At 40.2% G+C, this 22,485-nt stretch overlaps 1 protein-coding gene across 2 annotated transcripts in view; it reads left to right on the top strand.

The window, feature by feature from the left end:
• Window positions 1-22,485, top strand: part of LOC101738903 (acetyl-CoA carboxylase) — a 113,290-nt gene that overhangs the window by 20,743 nt on the left and 70,062 nt on the right. Inside the window, exons 2-3 of one of the 2 annotated variants that reach the window (XM_012694320.4) lie at window positions 9,444-9,541; window positions 10,446-10,609. In XM_012694320.4, coding sequence (XP_012549774.2) covers window positions 9,444-9,541; window positions 10,446-10,609 — 262 coding nt within the window. Of the gene's footprint in view, window positions 1-9,443; window positions 9,542-10,445; window positions 10,610-12,452; window positions 12,583-22,485 lie in introns of those variants that run through there. The other variant, XM_021351021.3, reaches the window with a different exon arrangement.

Genomic DNA, 22,485 nt, shown 5'->3' with positions numbered 1-22,485 from the left:
TATCAACACCGGATAAGATATAATATTAAACATTCAAAGAGAGAAAGAGCCAGTTGCACACTAAAACACAATGAACAATTCAAAAACAGTCAATAGGTTTATTTGTACAATGGGCGGTTTTATCGCTAAAATCGATCTTTTCCAGACAACTGTTTATCTACAGAAATTCTGAAAAAGATACAGCAGGTAGGTATGTTGCGGTGTACAATTTAACAATATCTAGATTTGCATTTTACAAATTTACTGTTAAAAAAAATTAGTACAAACAATTATATTCGAGTACCCTCCTAGCGTTTTAATAGGCATATATATCGGCACAACATTATTAAGTATTTACTTAACTAAAATTAGTTAAAGTTAGCTGTTTCCTTAATTTTGAAATTTTTGGTTAATTGCTATAAAGTAGTATGTAAAAAAATTCTTAAGACGGTACTCAAGAGAATTCATAAATAAACTACCCCCAGTTTTCACTTTTTTTTCCTACCTATGCTGATGCCTTAATAGGCTATTTCAGATTTTCCTTGACGTGTAGGTGAGCTCACGGGGCTCAAACCGGGAGTGTTAGTAACACTGGACCTAGCAAGAGCAGTGCTTCGCAGAATCTACCAACGGATCGGAAACGCGACCCACTGAGTATATCCTATTATGTGACTATTGTCCCATAATTAACCCACAGACCGAAACAGCCCACTGAGTTTCTTGCCCAATCTTCTCAGTGGGTCGTGATACCGATCCGGTAGTAGATTTTTTATTTTATTTTTTATTGCTTAGGTCGAGCTCACAGCCTACCTGGTGTTAGATGGTTACTGGAGCCCATAGACATCTACAACGTAAATGCGCCACCCAGCTTGAGATATAAGTTCTAGGATCTCAGTATAGTTACAATGGCTGCTCTACCATTCAGACCGAAATGCATTACTGCTTTACGGCAGAAATAGGCAGGGCGGTGGTACCTACCCGCGCGGACTCACAAGTTGTCCTCCTACCAGTAAATACGCAAATTATAATTTTTTGCCGGTTTGATTTTTATTAAACGATCTTATTCCTTCAACGTGGAAGTAAATCGTGAACATTTGTTGAGTACGTATTTCATTAGAAAAAAATGTACCCGCTTAGGATTCGAACATCGGTGCATCGCTCAACACGAATGCACCGGACGTCTTATCCTTTAGGCCACGACGACGTCAATATTCTGCGAAGCACTGCTCTCGCTAGGGCTAGTGTTAGCAACACTCCAGCTTGAGCCCCGTGAGCTCACCTACACGTTAAGGAGAAGCTGAAATAACCTTTCAAGGCTATCAGCATAGGTAGGGAAAAAAATCACATGTCCATACCACGCTAATCAACCGCTCCTAATTTTTTTTAATATCGGGGCTTCTTTCGCACTTCCTCTAATATGCTCATTCCTTATCTTGTCGATTCTTGTCAGTCCACACATTCATCTCCGCTCATTTCATATTGGTGCGAAGTCACATAAATAACGTATCGTCATCAGGCCTTGACGCGTCTACAAATTTTCAAGTTAATGGGACGTCGTTGGAATCAGCGAGAATGTCATTAAAAAAATTCGTTAGGGATACACAAACTTAGACGTACCAAGCTGTCTTGGCGTGTAACCTCTGATAGGACGTGCGACCAACAATGACGAGATATAAACCATATATTTATTAAATTTATTATCTATGATAAAAAGGACTTTTTGGCGGGAACGCGAGGAGTGAAATTGTGTGATTTGTTTTATTTTGTCTATTTAGTGTTTGTTTGGGTTTAAATGTGTAATAAAGGTGGCTTATTAACTGTTTTTAATTATTAACTGTAATCTGTGAAAGTGCACAAATGTGGAAACATAAAACAAAGCCACTCTACGTAACTTCTCGGGATCCTCCAAAAAGTCCAGTGAAAAAGTATCAGTAAATGACCACCATTTTACAGAGATTATATTTTATCCGATATCATCTCATCTCATTTCGTTTCATTTCGCGTTCCCGCCAAAAAGTCTCGGATATTTGACAAGTGTAATTTGGCGAGACCATAGATAATAATACACTTAGGGCTAGACTGAAAAAAGAAAAGGAACAAGGACGTCTGTACACTGGCAGTGGTCATTTTTCAATGCCCTTAAAATACCCAAGTAGACGACAAAAACGAACCGACAGCAAATAAAAGTTAGATAAGATTAATTTGCGTTGTTGATGTCTACGGACTCCGGTGACCACTTAGCACCAGGTGGATCGTGAGATCGTCCACACATCTTAGCAATTAAAAAAACAATTTTTATTTCATTGGAAATATTCGTGTCGGTATAGTCTTAAATTTTAAAGTACATATGTTTGCAATTTATTTTTGCTTAGATAATTGGTTGGCCGTATGTTCTTAGGCCCAAGACAAAAAAAATCATCATTGTATTGCTCTCAAAGGTGGTTTGAATTCAATGTATCGAAGACGGCGATACCAATAACACTGTGACGGACCTGTGTGCTTAGTGCGAGTTTTTTAATGTTCTCGATAGCGTAAAAGTTAACTCAAATTTGTAGGGAGTTGGAACGTTTGCCTACGTTTGCCGCTAGGGCCGCTGTTCGCTATCGAGAGCTTTAAAAAAACGCACTAAGCACATTCCCTGTTTTCCAATTACAGCACAAGAGCGCATTATGCGGCAAAATGCTCAACGTTGAATGTTCCAACTACAGCAACATTTCGCACAATCGAGCACTCTCAAAAGGGTAGTTTTCCAATTACAGCACTAGAGCGCATTATGCGGCATAATGCTCAACGTTGAATGCTCCAACTACAGCAACGCTTCGCACAATCGAGCACTCTCAAAAGTACTGCTCTCGCGTGATACTCGCGACTCTTTAAGTTGGCATTGATCGAAATTTTGTTTATATAGTAATATTATTTAATGTTGAAAAAAATTGTAAGGCTTTCGTTTCGTCGTAGTTTCTTCGAAATAATCAATGCTAATTAAAACTGTGTTAACTTAACGTACTCTGCTGATGCATTTGAAAACTAATTCACGTTCCAATTAAGCTTCAGCATAATTCGGCATTGTGCGCCACTGAGTCGCATTATGTCGCATTATGCTCTGTAATTGGAAAACTACCACTGAGTCGCAATAAGAAATAGCTAACTCCCGAAGAAAAAAAACTTTATCGAGAGCACAATAAAAACGGACCATAAAAAATATTCCACGACATACAGACAAGCACTTCCTCGGCTGATATCGTTTGTCCCGGTTCACCTTCAGATGTGCAACGAATGGACACTTCGTGACAGCTGACACTGACAGCCCGACAACTTGACTTTTGACATTCGATAACCTCAATCAAGTACATAGATAATTTTTATTTTTTATTGCTCGATAAATTTGAACTATAGGTAATTAATACATCTATACTAATATTATAAAGCTGAAGAGTTTGTTTGATTGAACGCGCTAATGTCAGGAATCGATTTGAAAAATTCTTTCAGTGTTAGATAACCCATTTATTGAAGAAGGCTATCTAACATCACGGTAAGGCCAATACAAGTGGAGCACCAATAAAGAATGTTTCAAAATAGTGGTTTAAATAGCTCCTTAACATTCTATAAATCAAAAATATTGTCACTTTCTACGTAAATGAAGTGGGGGTATTTAGCGTTATGCCAAAGTAACTATTCCACGCGGACGGAGTCGCAGGCAAAAGCTAGTTTAATATATATGTAAATTTGAAAATAACTGATTATAGTATTAAAACGTTGAAATACAGACACATTAAGGCAGGATTCGGTTGGCGGTTTCTCTTGGGTTGTTCTCTCTACCGCAGCAGGCGTCTGTGGCCTGATTGGCAGATAGATGGATGGTCTATCCGAGCATATGGGAAGCTCACACTCATGAATCGAGTATAACCAATATATTGTTACGCGCTGAAAAACATCCACCGAAGTACAAATTAAAATTCTATTTAACACAGAAAACTTACAGATCACTTTACAATTCGTAATTCGCTTCTTGCACTTCGCTTCAGGTTTTTTTATTGCATAGATGGATTGACGAGCTCACAGTCCACCTGGTGCTAAGTGGTTACCGAAGCCCATAGATATCTACAGCGTAAATGCCGCCACCCACCTTGAGATATGAGTTCTAAGGTCTCAGAAAAGTTACAACGGCTGCCCCGCCCTTCAATCCGAAACGCATTACTGCTTCATGGCAGAAATAGGCAGGGTAGTGGTACCTACCCGTGCGGACTCACAAGAGATCCTACCACCAGTAATTGCGCAAATTATAATTTTGCGGGTTTGATTTTTATTACACGATGTTATTCCTTCACCATAGAAGTCATTTTTTAACAGCAGTTAATTGAACATTTTTGAGGAGTTCAAAATTTTTCATTAGAAATGGTACCCGCCTGCAGGATTCGAACACCAGTGCATCGCAAGATACGAATGCACCGGACGTCTTATCATTTAGGCCACGACGACTTCATCCGGTGATCCGTTCGCTGTTTCGATTCGAGTAGATCCGATTACTAACTGCCTCCGTATCATCTCTGTAACGCTTTTATAGTCGATACGACATCCCTAGAATTATCAAGAACATTCTCGATAAGGCCAGTCCTTTCGATATGTGTTTCCGCTATTTGGTAATAGATGGCGCTGCACTTCTCAAGCGATCTCGATTTTACTAGTCCTTTTGATATTCGTTTCTTCTATTCGACGATAGATGGCGTTACTCTTACCCGCGTAACGATATTTAACACATACACCCCAATAATTGTAAGTCATTATTATAATTGCTTGGGCAATACACCACAGTCCAGAGCTATGCTCGGAACTTCAGGAAAGAGGTCATTCGACAGACAGCATTCCTATTTAATCGGATAGAAGAGCGGCATGTCCACAGCCCAACAGTATACTTAGTAGGAGTTTTTTAACGTTCTCGATAGCGTAAAAGTTAATTTGTATGCAGTTGGAACAACGCCCCTATTTATTTTTTTTAACTCTGGGGAATCCATTTACGGATACCCGGTCGAGGGGGGTAACGGACCGGGTTATGTCGGACTCCGGCGCCTCCTGAGAGGAAGAAGGGGAGAAGAGAAGGGCCGAGGTCCTTCACCTCCCCCAATTTCTCACAGGAGACTACGCCTTGAAAAAGGCGCGCGAAGCACTTGCCCCGCAGAACGACTACCGACTAAACCCCATCGAGCTCCACCACACCGACTACACGAAACTTACGGTACCGCGATGCGCGCCGAAAGTTTCGCCTTAGGCGGTACCCGTACTAATGTTAAGACGGGATTTCATCCCCGGGAAAATCCCGTAGAACCTCGTCTCGGGAGACACACCGTGAGCGGCGCACAGGAGCCACCTTGCACCGCTTCACCACCGGACCAACAGTCGAGTGCCGGCGCCCCCGCACCCGGCACTCGATAGTCCCTACGAGGGCTGAGCGGCGGCCTCTCGCACGCGCCGTCCACCCCGCCTTCTGCGCTGAGGAGCCGAAGAGGGATCCCATTCCCTTTCGCGCTCCTCAGCCTCACGAAGCGCCATGACCAAGTCACAGAACCCAGCCATGGCCTCCCACGAACTCCGGTCCTCTACCATACGGGCGACGATAGCCCTCAAAGAGAGGTCCTGTCTCAACACCGCGACGAGGTTTCGCCGCGGGTGCTCCCACCGTGGGCACGCTTCTAGCGCGTGCTTGGAACAACGCCCCTAGCGGCTAACGTAGGCAAACTTTTCAATTCTATACCAATTTGAGTCAACTTTTACGCTATCGAGAACGTGGTGGTGCTAATACCGGAGCTAAGTGGTTACCAGCAATCACGATGTGATATCTGTCACAATTTTATTTGAAAACTAGGTTTGCTCAAAGACAGACACGTCGTAGCGTTAATTAATCTAGTATTCCAGAATCGAATGTCGCGGCAAATAATTACTACCTACCTATTCTGTTAACATCGAGGGGTTATACTAGATTCACAGAATTAGTAGGTGAACTCACGGGGCACAAACCTGACGTCGTTTCTAACACTAACCCTAGCAAGAGCAGTGAGAATTTACTCGTCGAGCCCTTCGTCGGAAGCGACAGGTTTGACGAGAACAATAACCGGTCAGTTCAACTCGACAGCGCAATGAATGAAGATGCATAGGCGATTCCTGACACAGTATAAAGAAATGCGATCCGAAAATTTAATTATATATATCGGCGCTTGAAAGGCAAACGTGATTAAGCGACAATGCGTGAACTTTACAGTAGACTAATTTAAAGTTGAAATACCTGAAAACAAAATATATTTTAACGAATCTAGCTGTAGTAGAATCTAGCTAGCAGCTGTAGGATTGAAATGATTTTAATAGACTTAGATATATCGAATATGGTTATTGCCTGTCATTTATGTACAAAGCAGTTATTGTCGCTTAGTCACGTTTGCCTTTCAAGCGTCGATATACAGTTTATATTACATTGCGCGTTTGCGGTTAGATTGCGAGCTCACAATTATAAAGTTTTCATTTGTTTTATATTAAACGGTACATTAACGTAATTTTTAGATTAATCATGATTCTAATTCAGCGTTCTTTTAATTTATTTAATAACGTCCAAGGTCAGTTTTCAGACACGACAATGTTATTGTTTGAGATGTCGTTGTTTTACGCAATAATTTTAATGCGCGCCTTGAGATAACCAACCGTGATGTAATTGCGGTAGGAATTCGTTTACGAAACATCTGAATAAATTTGAAAACTGCTCACGGACAAAACCCACTGAGTTTCTCGCCGGATCTTCTCAGTGGGTCGCGTTTCGGATCCGGTGGTGGATTCAGCGAAGCACCGCCCTTGCTAGGGCAGATTTTAACAAGATTCTCTGAGGCTGAGTCCCATGAGCTCACCTACCAGTTAGGTGAAGCTAGAATAGTCCCTCCAAATTCAATCGTATAGTTGCAAAGTACCAATGCGCGCCGTCCTTAGTTGTGTGAGTGAGCAATCTGTATAGGGACGCGTCAATGTAGAAGCTACTAGACCGCTCCGTCGCCGCGTCCCGTCGCGTCGGGTACACACACTAACAAAAATGTGTATTTACGATTACAACTACAAATAAAGGCGACGCGCGCTCGAGCTTTGCAACAACTATAATTACGTATGCGACACGCGATAACCGAACAAATCATTATCGAAAGTTCACTATCGAAACATCGCTTATCAAAAACGGAGCGACATAACCTAATTAAGAAAATAAAGTGCAAACAGGACAGAGAAAGGACAAGAAAAAAGGTCAGGATTGCATGCAGGTTTGATGTTTGTGCTAAGCGAATCAACACGTTCATATGAGGCCGTCAGCGCAAAAGTGGCCTAACCCACATTTTTTCATAATCATGCTTATATGTTTAATGCAATTTAAAATATAATAAAAAAAAACCGGCCTATCCATAGTTTCGCCTATAGATAACATATGGCTTTGTAAGCATTATTTTTGCGCCTATTGGTTTTCTGCCTACTCAAATTCAAATTCATGAAAACTTAAACCTCATTGCTCCATAATAACTATAGTCACTTTTGCGCCGCGACGGCCTCATACATCTGTTCATACGTTCTGATAATTCTATAGTAGGTATATGCCTTGCGCATGTTACAGATGTTTACGAGCCAAAAAAGACGACTTTTAATTTCAACTCGGAGCATGAAGATAAACTCATTCGAGCATTTGAACTCTTTGGTGCTTTTAAGCTTTTCAAAGCACCGGTCACCGTCCCTCTCGAACTTGTCGACTACGAGGTAAAGTTCGACGAGCGAACTAGTCCATAGACACAGCCCACTGAGTTTCTCGCCGGATCTTCTCAGCGGGTCGCAATTCGGATCCTGTGGTAGATTCTGCGAAGCACTGCTCTTGTTAGGGCTAGTGTTAAAAATTCTCTCAGGTTGGACCCCGTGAGCTCACTTCCCCGTCCGCGCGAAGTTGGAATAGCCCCTTAGGTTACCAGTGATTAGGTAGGATAAAAAAGGGCTCTTTGTGCACTTTTACAGATATTAAACAGTTTATAAACCATATTTATTAAGATTTAAACCTGAGGACGAATTAAATTAATAAAATTTAATAAGTAATTCACACAATTCGCTTTTGGCCTTCCCGCCAAAAGTTCCTGATATTGATAGAATGTCGAAAGGAGTGCCATGTCATAGGGAGGCAACGGCTCTATATTTTTTCATAAATTATTATTCTAAACAAATAAAAAAACTACTAAATAGTTATTAATGAATACCAACTCCTTGGACTGCCCTGCGCCATAGCAGAGAACACCAGTGTGTCTTTTGGGGTTCAAATAATTTGACTTGAAGCCTACAGCTGTTGTTCAAATGCGTAAATACAGGCGACGCTATCAATACTGCGGTGTGAACACAGGTTTATTAGCTCACGCGTGAATCACGAAACCATCTGCGTAAATTAATATAATACTATGTAAATCAATGAGAATAAAATCGATCGTAAGCTTTAACCATTATACATTACACAGAGGCGTTACCAATAAAATTCCATTAAGCGACCGTGGATCGTTGGAATTTAATTATGGAATTCCTTCGCTTACCGTCAGAGATATTTCCCGGCATTCTTCGACGATTGAACGAATGGAATCTGTCAGTTGTCATTTTATTTTTTCTCGATAACTTGAGCAATGGGCATTCGAGCGCAAAAGGCTTACCAATTTTTGACATATGCGAATTAAATTGTATTGTAACAGCAACAAAGTCGTCGTGGCCTAAAGGATAAGACGTCCGGTGCATTCGTGTGTAGCGATGCACCGGTGTTCGAATCCCGCAGGCGGGTACCAATTTTTCTAATGAAATACGTACTCAACAAATGTTCACGATTGACTTCCACGGTGAAGGAATAACATCGTGTAATAAAAATCAAACCCGCAAAATTATAATTTGCGTAATCACTGGTGGTAGGACCTCTTGGGAGTCCGCACGGGTAGGTACCACCACCCCGCCTATTTCCGCCGTGAAGCAGTAATGCGTTTCGGTTCGAAGGGTGGGGTAGCCGTTGTCACTATACTGAGACCTTAGAACTTATATCTCAAGGTGGGTGGCGCATTTACGTTGTAGATGTCTATGGGCTCCAGTAACCACTTAACACCAGGTGGGCTGTGAGCTCGTCCACCCATCTAAGCAATAAAAAAAAAAAAAAAAAAAAAAAAAAAAAAATCGTACTTTAAATGGCAATGCATTAATTCTCATTCGCGAAGTGATAAGTATTAATAATAAGTAATAATTATAAGTATTATTAAATAATAATAATTTATTTGGATGTACGTTGCGAGAAACATGAAACACGAAAAAACAAAAAAAAATTAAGCATAAACAATGAGTAACGCCTTTTCGTTTTTGAATAGCAATCTACTTTGATTACGTTTTGCTGCAATAGAAACACAATAAGTCTTGATTTTTAAATCTAAACTTTTGTTTTACAGAGAACATGGCGGACGATTCCGTCCAATTACCACAGGAGCAGCGTTCGTCGAGCGAGAGCGATAATTTTGAAAAAATCGACTCCGATGAAGGACGAAATGTGAGTATAATATTTTAAGTGACAAGCACAGATAATACACTATAACGAAGGTGCAAGGATATTTGGTATGACATTTCGCTTAAGACGCGACATTTGTAAATAGAGGTGCCTTTTATTTGGTATTAGCATCAATAGTTCGATGCTTTTTAATTGAACTTCAATTAAGTTTACTCCATTCAAATAGCTGAAGAAGTTTTTTAGTTATTTATGATTTTCCAAATTTTAAACTTTAAATCTTCTTTATTTAAAATCAATGATAACTCTTTTCTTTTTTTTATTGCCTAGATTAGTGGACGAGCTCACAGCCCACCTGGTTTTAAGTGGTTACTGGAGCCCATAGACATCTTCAACGTAAATGCGAAATGCAAACCGAAACGAATTTTTGCTTCACGGCAGAAATAGGCAGGATGGTGGTACCAACTCGCGCGGGCTCACAAGAGGTCCTACCACCAGTAATTACGCAAATGATAATTTTGCGGGTTTGATTTTTATTACACGATGTTATTCCTTCACCGTGGAACTCAATCGTGAACATTTGTTAAGTACGTATTTAATTAGAAAAATTGGTAACCGCCTGCGGGACTCGAACACCCCGTGCATCGCTACATATGAATGCACTGGACGTCTTGTCCTTTAGGTCCATTACAACATTACATTACTTACATTACAGTACAACTGTAAAAACGGAGACCTAAGAACTCATCTCTAGATAGGTGGTGGCATTTAGATGTCTATGGGCTCCGGTAACCACCTAACACCAGGTGGGCCGTGAGCTCGTCTACGAAAAATGTCTACGCAATGAAAAAAAGAAATAAAAAAAACATAATGACAATAACTTTTACGGTTTAATCTCGCCTTTATTTTATTTTGATATTTGCCTATATAAGTAAGTGTTTGATTCCAGGTAGAGCCTACATTTATTGTCGGCGATGAATCCGATCCGGGACTGGACGACGGGCCGGCCCACGAGGGGAGAGACTTATTCCCCAACGCCCCTCCAGCGAACATCAGGAGGATGTTGACTCCAGCTCAGCAGCTAGCCTTGGCCGAGAAGAGGAGTCGACTAAGGTGAGTTGCTGATAATATCTCAGTTGCTTTACTGTTTTTTTTTTCTTCCTACCTATGCTGATAGCCTTGAGAGGCTATATCAGCGTCATCGGACGATTAGATGAGCTCACGGGGCTCAAACCTAGCGAATTTGCTAACACGGACCCTAGTAAGAGCAGTGCTTCGCAGAATCTACCATTGGATCGGAAACGCGACCTACTGAGAAGATCCGGCGAGAAACTCAGTGGACTGTCTCTTAGTTTACTCGTCAAGCCCTTCGTCGCAAGCAACGGGTTCGACGAGCACGATGACCGGTGATTGAGGTACCTAAAGGCACCGTTAGTGGATCGGGAGGATCCGAAATGACGTGTACTTTACTGATGATATGTACAGTGTGTCCACTCAATTCGTACTGCGCTGACGCTATGATCTTGAAGATGGTCTTGGCCTCCGACAATAAACCCCACCATTTATCCCCGCGCTACGCAACACCTGGTCAATCCAGCACTTGGAGCTCACGTAAATCCCCTTCCATAGCGTCAGACCAGCTACTTGGGCCTCCCTACGAGGCTTAGTCCCTCCGGTACACCGATCGTACGACTAGTACCAGACCAGATCATTAATACAGTTACTTCCCGGCGGTACTGATTGGTGGCTTCTTGTGAGCCCGCACGGTTAGCTACCACTATTAAAGCCAAAGTATCAAAAAAATCATCAAAATCGCTTCCAAAAGGACTGATGTAGCACGTATAAAGAATATAGTAGAATCGGGATACTTGGGGTCGCCATTTCAAGCCATGTCCAGTTTCGGAGTCATTTGGAAGGCAAAGCCAAGTTGGCGTCCAAAATGCTGGGAGTCCTCAACAGAGCGAAGCGGTACTTCACGCCTGGACAAAGGCTTTTGCTTTATAAAGCACAAGTCCGACCTCGCGTGGAGTACTGCTCCAATCTGTGGGCCGGGGCTCCCAAATACCAGGCCTCTTCCATTTGACTCCATACAGAAGAGGGCCGCTCGGATTGTCGATAATCCCATCCTCACGGATCGTTTGGAACCTCTGGGTCTGCAGAGGGACTTCGGTTCCCTCTGTATTTTATCTCTATATTACCGTATGTTCCATGGGGAGTGCTCTGAGGAATTGTTCGAGATGATACCGGCATCTCGTTTTTACCATCGCACCGCCCGCCACCGGAGTAGAGTTCATCCATACTACCTGGAGCCACTGCGGTCATCCACAGTGCGTTTCCAGAGGTCTTTTTTGCCACGTACCATCCGGCTATGGAATGAGCTCCCCTCCACGGTGTTTCCCGAGCGCTATGACATGTCCTTCTTCAAACGAGGCTTGTGGAGGGTATTAAGCGGTAGCGGTAGGGTCCATGGGTGACGGTAACCACTCACCATAAGTGGGCCATATGCTCGTCTGCCTACAAGGGCAATAAAAAAAAATACAGAACCTCATCTTTTCGAAGTTCTGACTATCGGTTTACTAATTAGTAACACGCTCTCGGTCATTCTATGTCAACTGTTTTTTTTTTGCCTACCCGCCAATAGCCTCAAGAAGCTTTGCTTTGAGTGGCGGACGAACTCACGGGGCTCGGCCTAATAGAACTTGTAAACACTAGCCCTAGTAAGAGCAGTGCCTCGCAGAATTTACCACCAGATCGGAAACGCGACCCACTGAGAAGATCCGGCGAGAAAATCAGTGGGCTGTGTATATGGGAAGAAGCCGATAATTTCTAATTTGTATTTATGGAACGCATCTAGTATTTTAAATTATCCGTTTAGTAAAGTTCACGGCCACATTGCTACGTCACTTTGATGTTGGCGGTAAATAACACTTTTTTTGGTGTGGATAGAATTTGTCTTAGTATTAATTCAATCGTCTTGGTAGATTGACGGAAAAATATTTTATTTTCAAAGCGTGTACGTGTGTTTGCATGAATACAAATAGATTTCGGTTTAATACGTTTTCTGTTCGTACAATTAATGTCAATTTGTGAGTAAAATTACTTAAGTGATGTGCTACCGTGATTTGAACTTTGAAGTGTCAAAATATTTCGCGCCATTTCATTAAAATTGAAAAAAAGTGTTGGGATTTTTATTGTTTCGTTGTTTTTGTTATGTTGTAGTCCTGATTAGTGTTGTGATGTTTATTTTTGAATATTAACGATTTTCTAAACGGCTTATTAAGTTTATTAGGAGTTAAATATTTTCGCTTTAAATGTCAATGCGTTCAGAATATTGTTAACGTAGCTTGAGTACCTACTTACGAAATTATTGATTAAAAATTTTCCCGCTTTATTCTCTCGGTGTTACAAATTAACCAAAAAAAATGTCGGATATTATCGTTAAATAACTAATAAGTTATGTGAAATATTCCATATCCGTTTGATTAGAACATTTACAGAACCGAATTTTCTAAATTTATTTACGCTTGTGACGCTTAGGTATATTAAACCGAAACACATTTAACATGTAAATTATATTACTCATATAAATATTCATTTATTTGATCAAAACCAACTTACGCTCTTTAAGATAAAAATTTAATTTTCGTCTATTATTTGTATTTCAAAGAATGTGTTGAGAGATCGTTTCTTTTTTTTTTTATTGCTTAGATGGTTGGAAGTGCTCTCAGCCCACCTGGTGTAAAGTGGTTACTGGAGCCCATAGACGTCTACAACGTAAATGCGATACCCATCTTGAGATATGAGTTCTAAGTTCTCAGTATAGTTACAACGGCTGCCCCACCTAGGGCCAAACCGAAACGCATTATTACTTCACGGCAGACTCACAAGAGGTCCTACCAGTAAAAAAGTCTGCAGTCGAAATGGGAATATAACTTAACTCTAACTTGACCAAGTGTGCTTCCAGAGATCATTTTTGTCACGTATCATCCGACTTTGGAATGAGCTCCACGGTGTTTCCCGAGCGCTATGACATGTCCTTCTTCAAACGAGGCTTGCGGAGAGTAAGTACTTAACGGTAGACCGAGCGGCTCGGTTCTGCTCCTGGCCTTGCTGAAGTCCATGGGCGAGGGTAACCACGGTGGATTATTATCGATATTGCGTTATTATTGAAGGGCATATGTAACAGTATCTTAGGACTACAGCAACTATAGTAACTACAGTAACTACACTAGACTAGGCAAGTTATATTTTTGCGGGTTTGATTTTTATTACACGATGTTATTTTCCTTCACCGTGGAAGTCAATCGTGAACATTTGTTAGGTACGTATTTCACTAGAAAAATTGGTACCCGCCTGAGATTCGAACACCGGTTGCATCGCTCAACACGAATGCACCGAACGTCTTATCCGTTAGGCCACGACGACTTCAAACGCTTTCTTCATTACTGAAGGTCGTGTCCCTGAAACTTGACCGTGGCCTGTCTCGTGAGATGTTTCTACCTCCTCCGGGTCTCAGCTTCTCGAATGGTGGTCGCGATTGGCAGCCCAGTTAGGGTGGTTGATCACACCAGCGGCTAGTTGATCGGCCGCGGGGTCTCTCTCCTTCTACTTTGCTAATTCCCATCGCGCAAGACATTGCCCATCTGTTGTATATACGCAAATTTATATTTTTTTGCCTTACCGACTAACAAAGACTTCCCAATATCAAAGTTCAAGTCTAAGTGACGTTTAGATACTTACGTATTTCGAAGTAATGTACCGACACGAAATGTGAACACTGAAGGTCAAATGTTTAATGTTTTATTTGGAAGTTGCATAAATTTAATGTTTAAAAACTAATTATCGAGTTAGCGTTTATGGCGACGTGAAAATTTATTTATTTATTTGGGAAACCGATAGTAGGTACAATACAAACGTAATATTTACAAAAATAGCTAAAACAATTACCAAACATGTTTCTACCATCAAAATCACATATAAGTAGCTTAAGCTACAGGTACAAGTGAATAAAAAAAGGGAAAGAAAAAAAAAGAGAAATTTAGAAATTTACATAAAAAAACAAAAGCTACACAATACGCACATATTATTATGTACACCAACTTACACTATAAAACAAAGTAATACTCATCGAACTAAAAGCTTATAAATATTCCAAAATAGCATTTCTATACAAGTGACAAACAAAACATGTCAGCATTAGAGAACTTATTATCATACAACCTACAAGATCCACGGACTAAAGTTTTAGAAGCATATTTCGTTCGAGACATGGACATGCGGAAGGTCTCTTTAGAACCCGCGGAAACAAGACTACATTTAAATGAAATTTTGGAAAGAAGATAGCTCGAATCAATCTCGTTATTTATTATCTATATATTAATACGTGAAACAAAGGACAGAGGAGTATGAAATTTCCCACACTTATAGAGAATATAGAGAAGGAGTGCAGAATGTTAATTATTTTTTAAATTATGCATTAAAAATTCATTAAGTCAATAAATAAATTATGACACACACTACTTACCATGTATTTGACACACACGCATGCATACCTACTCTTTTGTATACCACGCTTTTTTTTACAATAAAATCATTTTTTCTTACACTAAGTTTAATTTAAATTTATTAAAATTTATTTTCTATTTTTTAGTTCTTCTTCTATTTTCTATAAAAGCCGTACCTATTTTGTTTGTTTTTTTAAACATTTTTTCTTCTTTTTTGTGAGTTCTCAATAGCTCTACTATGAGGTGTTTCAGGATTATCCATTCTTTCTGGGACACCCTGTATACAAGTTCCGAACAACATTCGGACCGTTGGTCTACTGAGCAATATCACCCGCTCGGTGGAAGATCTTCCCTGCGGCGCTTATTCCAACAGTTTCAATTAATAATTCGACGAAGAGTTTATATTTATCCTAGACTTCAGCTCGTAATAATATTGTATCTTTTTTTTATTGCTTAGATGGGTGGACGAGCTCACAGCCCACCTGGTGTTAAGTGGTTACTGGAGCCCATAGACATCTACAACGTAAATACGCCACCCACCTTGAGATATAAGTTCTAAGTTCTCAGTATAGTTACAACAGCTGCCTCACCCTTCAAACTGAAACGCATTACTGCTTCACGGCAGAAATAGGCAGGGCGGTGGTACCTATCCGTGAGGACTCACAAGAGGTCCTACCACCAGTTATTCAAAAACGAAGCGCATGACTGATTTGTGGCGGAAACGGGCGGGTTGTACCTACCTATGCGATTTCCCAATAAACAAACGTTAATCCTGAGGTGTATCATTTTATCTGCACGCACGTGATGCATTGAGGTAATATTAAGATTTTTATCAGATATAATGTGGATTTGATAGCAATGTTTTGTTAATTCTTCGTACACGCTCGGACGATGACGCGTCGAATTATCTTTGCTATATTAATGCGATCCGAATTTTAATCAAGCTGCGTACGAAAATGATTTGTTACTGACGGTGAAATGCTAGTCTACTGTTGGACTCTTTAAATTGTTGTATATTTTTTATTTTTTTTTATTGCTTAGATGGATGGACTAGCTCACAGCCCACCTGATGTTAAGTGGTTACTGGAGCCCATAGACATCTACAACGTAAATGCGCCACCCACCTTGAGATATAAGTTCTAAGGTCTCAGTATAGTTACAACGGCTACCCCACCCTTCGAACCGAAACGCATTACTGCTTCGCGGCGGAAATAGGCGGGGTGGTGGTACCTACCCGTGCGGACTCCCAAGAGGTCCTACCACCAGTGATTACGCAAATTATAATTTTGCGGGTTTGATTTTTATTACACGATGTTATTCCTTCACCGTGGAAGTCAATCGTGAACATTTGTTGAGTACGTATTTCATTAGAAAAATTAGTACCCGCCTGCGGAATTCGAACACCGGTGCATCGCTACATACGAATGCACCGGACGTTTTGTCCTTTAGGCCACGACGACTTGAATTTAACTAGACTTATTAAAATTATAATTTGCTTAATTACTGGTGGTAGGACCTCTTGTGAGTCCGCACGGGTAGGTACCACCACCCTGCCTATTTCTCCCGTGAAGCAGTAATGCGTTTCGGTTTGAAGGGTGGGGCAGCTGTTGTAGCTATACTGATACCTTAGTACTTATATCTCAAGGTAGGTGGCGGTATTTACGTTGTAGATTTTTATGGGCTCCGGTAACCACTTAACACTAGGTGGCCCATGAGCTCGTCCACCCTACTAAGCAATAAAAAAAATAGAGCTTTCATGTGGTGTTTTAAAGAAGAGTAGTACTGTTAAAATTCTTTTAAGTGATATAGTGCTGGCTTTCAGAGAGACCGGCTTTTATTCTTGTGGTTGATTAGACCTAAGTCATTGTGGTCTTAAAGGTAAGCAGACCGTTTGAGCACATGTGAGTATCCAGTGATGAGATTATACCGTTTCAAATCCCGTAAACAGGTACAAATTTTTCCAATGTGATGAAAATGCAGCGAACGCGTTAAGCACTTAATTCTCTAATACTCTAGAATCATCTTAACTCAACAGTTAAGATTGCGCGACCTTCATGCTTGCTAAATCATTACCTGATACGTCGGCAATTCTGTTGCTCAAACGTTTCAATGAATATAAACTTTATGACGCTTACGATGGATGTTTAGACTTTTGAAATGTAATTTTTATGTTTTCACCTTATCGGTTATGTTTTGCAAGTCTAAAAATTCTTGTGTATACTTTCATTGTGATAAAACGTATGGCATACCTACACGGATGGCGGAAGTGTTAGAAGACAGTAATAGAGATTAATATAGTTGCAATTATTAAAATTCTTGATAATCTCGAATATAAAATAAAACAGAATATTGAATCGAAAACTGTGATGAGAAAACGAAAAAAAGTACATATATAAACATAGAGATGGCGATTTTCAATAACAAAATCTTCTTAATGGGTGAAGGGGGCTTAGTGTGAGTTTTTTAACGTTCTTGATAGCGTAAAAGTTAACTCAAATTTGTATGGAGTTGACACTTTTGCCTACGTTTGCCGCTAGGGGCGCTGTTCCAACTGCATACAAATTGGAGTTAACTTTTACGCTATCGAGAACGTTAAAAAACTCGCACTAAGCACAGTGACCAACGAGACCGGCGCGATTCGTTTTGCAAGCTAGTTTCGCGCCTTGGTTTCTCTCGTCACATATAAATTACAAATAATACACATAATTATACTATAATTAAGTTTCACATGTCACGACAATGGTCTTGCACGTCGTGGACGTACAGCATCTTAGATTTAGACGCGATTCCTGTCGCCTCGCGATTCAGCAGATGAGTTCACTGATGCTTCGGCTCATAGCCATTCTAATGTTTAATCGTTACCGGAGTAAATATATCACGAATAACACGAACCACCACTAGCTATGATATATGACGCCTAAATATCAATACTATGATATCACGATGCATCTGATCAAACTGGAACGCGACGGAAATAGGCAGAATAGCAGAAACACTAGCGATTAGAAAATATTTTTGAAGTAAAACTTCTTTAGGCGCGTGAGAGTAAAATTTAACTCGCGACAGATTCGTTACGGCTAGAGAGAAAAGATACAATTTAGGAAGAGCGAGAGTGACAAAATAGAGAGAGCGTCTCGCGAACCACTCGACCTTGGAGAGAGAGGACAAAACGAGCTAGGTCGTTTCTCTTATACACATTCTGTTTAAGGGGTTGGGCCACTAGATAGCTAGATAGTTAGATAGCTAGTGCTAGCTAGCACTAGATAGTCTGTTTCTGTTTTTAAATACAAGGTCAAACAATTTTATCTCTCATCAACCGAATGATTATGGTTCTATACTCTTCGCATATACGAGTGTTACTGTGTTACTTATAATATTTGCTATGTGTATGTGCTATAATTCTCATGTTGTTTTTGTTATTTTAGTTATGTGTTATTTGTTCTACACACACTCATCGTTTTTATTATTATTCTCATTATCCTCTCGCAGGTCTGCTGGAAGAGATTTCTCAAAGAAATAAGCAGTGCCTTTGTACATAATTTTCCTATTACTCTGTACTGTGTCTTGTTTTCTGTGTGTACATAAATAAATAATAAATAAAAAATAGCTGCAACATGTTAACTATCTTATATTTTACTTTAACCCGTCGCTTGCGACGAAGTGCTCGACGAGTAAATTAACCCATAGACACAGCCCACTGTGTTTCTCGCCGGATCTTCTCAGTGGGTCGAGTTTCCAATCTGTCGGTAGATTCTGCGAAGCACTGCTCTTGCTAGGGCCAGTGTTAGCAACACACCCGGTTTGAGTCCCGTGAGCTCACCTACACGTTAGGGTGAAGCTGAAATAGCCTCTCAAGGCTATTAGCATAGGTAGAAAAAAGGAATATTGCATAATTACTGGTGGTTGGACCTCTTGTGAGTCCGTACGGGTAGGTACCACCACCCTGCCTATTTCTGCCGTGAAGCAATAATGCGTTTCGGTTTGAAGGGTGGGGCATCCGTTGTAACTATGTATACTGAGATCTTAGAACTTATATCTCGAGGTGGGTGGCGCATTTGCGTTGTAGATGTCTATGGGCTCCAGTAACCACTTAACACCAGATGGGCTGTGAGCTCGTCCACCCGTCTTAGCAATAAAAAAGGGAAGTTTATTTCAAAGCCGGATGGTATGACTATATAACTACTAAGCCATCGAGTCAGTCGAAAATATGACGTAAAAACATGTATTTTTTTCTATTATTTCAATCTCAAAGAATAGATAATAGCTTCCGTGAATTACCAGCAGCAGTGTTTTTTTAAATTACGTAGTTACGCAACTAGTGTGTAATTATTACCGCATAACTTTTAACATTTCAAACTAGTGACTTGGACGTCGACAAAAAAATATTACGTAGTACGTAAAGAGCAAGCACAACACTATTTTCGAAGCGTATTTATTTATATCGAGTTAGCATTTTTATGTTGGTAACATTTTATTTCTAAATTGAAAATGTACTTACTGTGTTTCCTTTATTGTGAGTTTTGTGATTACTTACCAGTAGAAGTCAAACATTAAGCAATTCCAATGAACAGGTTCAAAAGCGAAGAATAATGCAGATTAAATATATTTTTTTTATTTGTAGACTGGTGGCATACCGGTCCACCCGGTATTAAGTGGTTACCGGAGCCCTTAGACATCTACAACGTAAATGCCGACACCCACCATGAGATAGAGTTCTAAGGTCTCACTTTTAACAGTACAACAGCTGCCTCACCTTTCGAACCGAAACGCATTACTGCTTCACGGCAGAAATAGGCAGGGTGAACTTATATCTCAAGGTGGGTGGCGCATTTACGTCGTAGATGTCTACGGGCTCCAGTAACCACTTAACCCCAGGTGGGCTGTGAGCTCGTCCACCTATCTAAGCAATAAAAAAAAAAGTATTCGCCTCTTAGTTTGCTGTTAAGGGGCACCAATACCGCTGATCTTCGAACATCATACGTGTTTGTATAGAACAAAACAAACAAAGTTATTTAGCAACGTAACACTTACAGGTGAAGGTCGCTTAAGCCCAAAACTATTTACTTTGGCGGTTAGCTAATTGCCATGACGGCATAAACTTAAAGCGGATGAGACGAGCGACAATAGCCTGATATGTAAGACGCCGGTTATAAGGCAGGAGTGTTTAATACAAAATCAAACCGACAGATTTATAGATCAACATCAGCTGCATTTTACGGTAAGCAGTGAAGCAGTAATGCGTTTCGGTTTGAAGGGTGGGGCAGCCGTTGTAACTATACTGAGACCTTAGAACTTATCTCAAGGTGGGCGGCGCATTTACGTTGTATATGTCTATGGGCTCCGGTAACCACTTAACACCAGGTGGGCTGTGAGCTCCTCCACCCAACTAAGCAATAAAAAAAAAGACAACGGCTTGGCTCTGCCCCTGGCATTGCTGACGTCCATCTCTCTCTCTCTCTCTCTCTCTTCGATCGGTCCCTCACTGCTGAGGATCGTGACTCCGTTCAATTCCGTCAACCAGCTGTCTCCATCGATCCCGTTTTGTAGCTTGGTGGAGTGCGTTGCTGACGTCCATAAGCGACGATAACCACTTACCATCAGGTGGGCCGTATGCTGCCTACACGGGCAATTAAAAAAAATTTGCTCTGCCAATAGGCACAGTCTTGCCTATTTCTAACTCATTAGGCACAATCATGCAATCCTCACAAGTCGAGGCGCTTCGTGAACTCTCCGATCTATTTGCAGAGATAATAAACTCGTTTACCGCAAGTAATTAATTAATTCTAACTCACAACCGGGTCTCGCAGTAAGCTAAGCACTAAGTTAATTAAGATGCAATCTACAATGAATATTGAAAATTGCACAAAATAACTTGTTAGGTTATTAATAGTGGGAACGTTTTGCTATATATTTTAACAAATTGAAAAGTACTGGTGGTAGGACCTCTTGTGAGTCTGCACGGGGAGGTACCACCACCCCGCTTATTTCTGCCGTGAAGCAGTAATGCATTTCGGTTTGAAGGGTGGGGCAGCCGTTGTAACAGTGTATACTGAGATCTTAGAATTTATATTTCAAGGTGCGTAACGCATTTACGTTGTAGATGCCTATGGGCTACAGTAACCACTTAACACCAGGTGGGCTGTGAGCTCGTCCACCCAGCTAAGCAATAATAAAAAAAATTAGTTAAAGTCTCTCTAGGATTAGCTAGCTGTGGCAGTAGGCAAGAGCAGTGCTTTTCTGAATCTACTACAGAATTCAAATCGCGATCCACTGAGAAGATCTCGCGAGAAGCTCAGTAGGCTTTTAATTTCGACGGTTTCGACAAGAACGGTGACCGGTGCTTGGGATCCTTGAAAGCACAGAGAGTCGATCGAGAGAACAGTATTAATGGAGTCTTATCTTAACCTTATTGATGATAGTTTTGTGTGCATTTGAGCGGATCTCTGAGTAGGTTTGAGGTTAGATTTAGACCGGTCCTAGAATTGAGTTCCATGATCCTTTCAATTTTAAGGACAACAACGTCTAATTGTACTAGTGGTCGCCTCGTGGTCGAAATTCGACCATAATTAATTGAGATTATAAGTTTGAATATTATTATGGTTCTATTGTCAAAGATTTGTGCTTTTATAATTACAGATTTCGTTAAGGCTACACTATAGACAAACAATATTAATCTATTCTCAATTTGACCACAGAATTTAGCAATTAACAAAAGAGTTTAAATGCGTGTGATGGTCAAATACATGGTAGTGTGTGTAATGTGTTTTTTTTTATTGAATTAATGTACTTTTTATGCATAATTAAAAAGAAATAGCATTCCTTCTCTATATTCATTATAAGTATTGGAAATTTCATATTCTTCCATCCGCGCAACTTTCGTAAAAATGGGTACAAAGTTTTTGCTAGATAATATATCGCTAATTAAATTGTTGCATAAATTCTATTGTTGTATGCAAGTTAATATATTATTTGAAAAGCTTGGGTGTATGTATATATATTTTGACATAAATAGTGTTATATATAATTCAAATGATTGCGTTATTTACAATAACAACTCTAGTATTGTTTGGAGTTTCTGTTTTTTTTATAATATACATAATATACTTCTTATAACACGGTATTTTACAACACGATTCCATTGTAACGTGAAAAGAAAAAATTCTCGAAAACTCTTAACACGGTACTTGTACAACATGGTAACGAAATTATTGTTTCAAAATTATTTAGAAAATTACATGATGCACCCAATAATTGAAATTTTACTGATAATTTTTTATGTTTATTAGGTAAAAAAATATATACAGGCATAGTTGAGATGTTTCATTGAGAAAAATTACTTTCCTTCTCTACTGGATTTTAGTCTCATACAATACGACTTTGCACAACGGGGGACTAGGAACGCATCTACCGCGTTATATGAAGGGTACCTATATGCCGTATTTCATCTTAAGGTACCAGCGTCAATCAAGCTTTTTTTACAATAAA

Source organism: Bombyx mori, chromosome 23 (assembly GCF_030269925.1).
Source record: "Bombyx mori chromosome 23, ASM3026992v2".
Lineage (NCBI taxonomy): Eukaryota > Metazoa > Arthropoda > Insecta > Lepidoptera > Bombycidae > Bombyx > Bombyx mori.
Note: the sequence above shows the minus strand (reverse complement) of the source record. Positions and strands in the feature narration are given on the sequence as shown.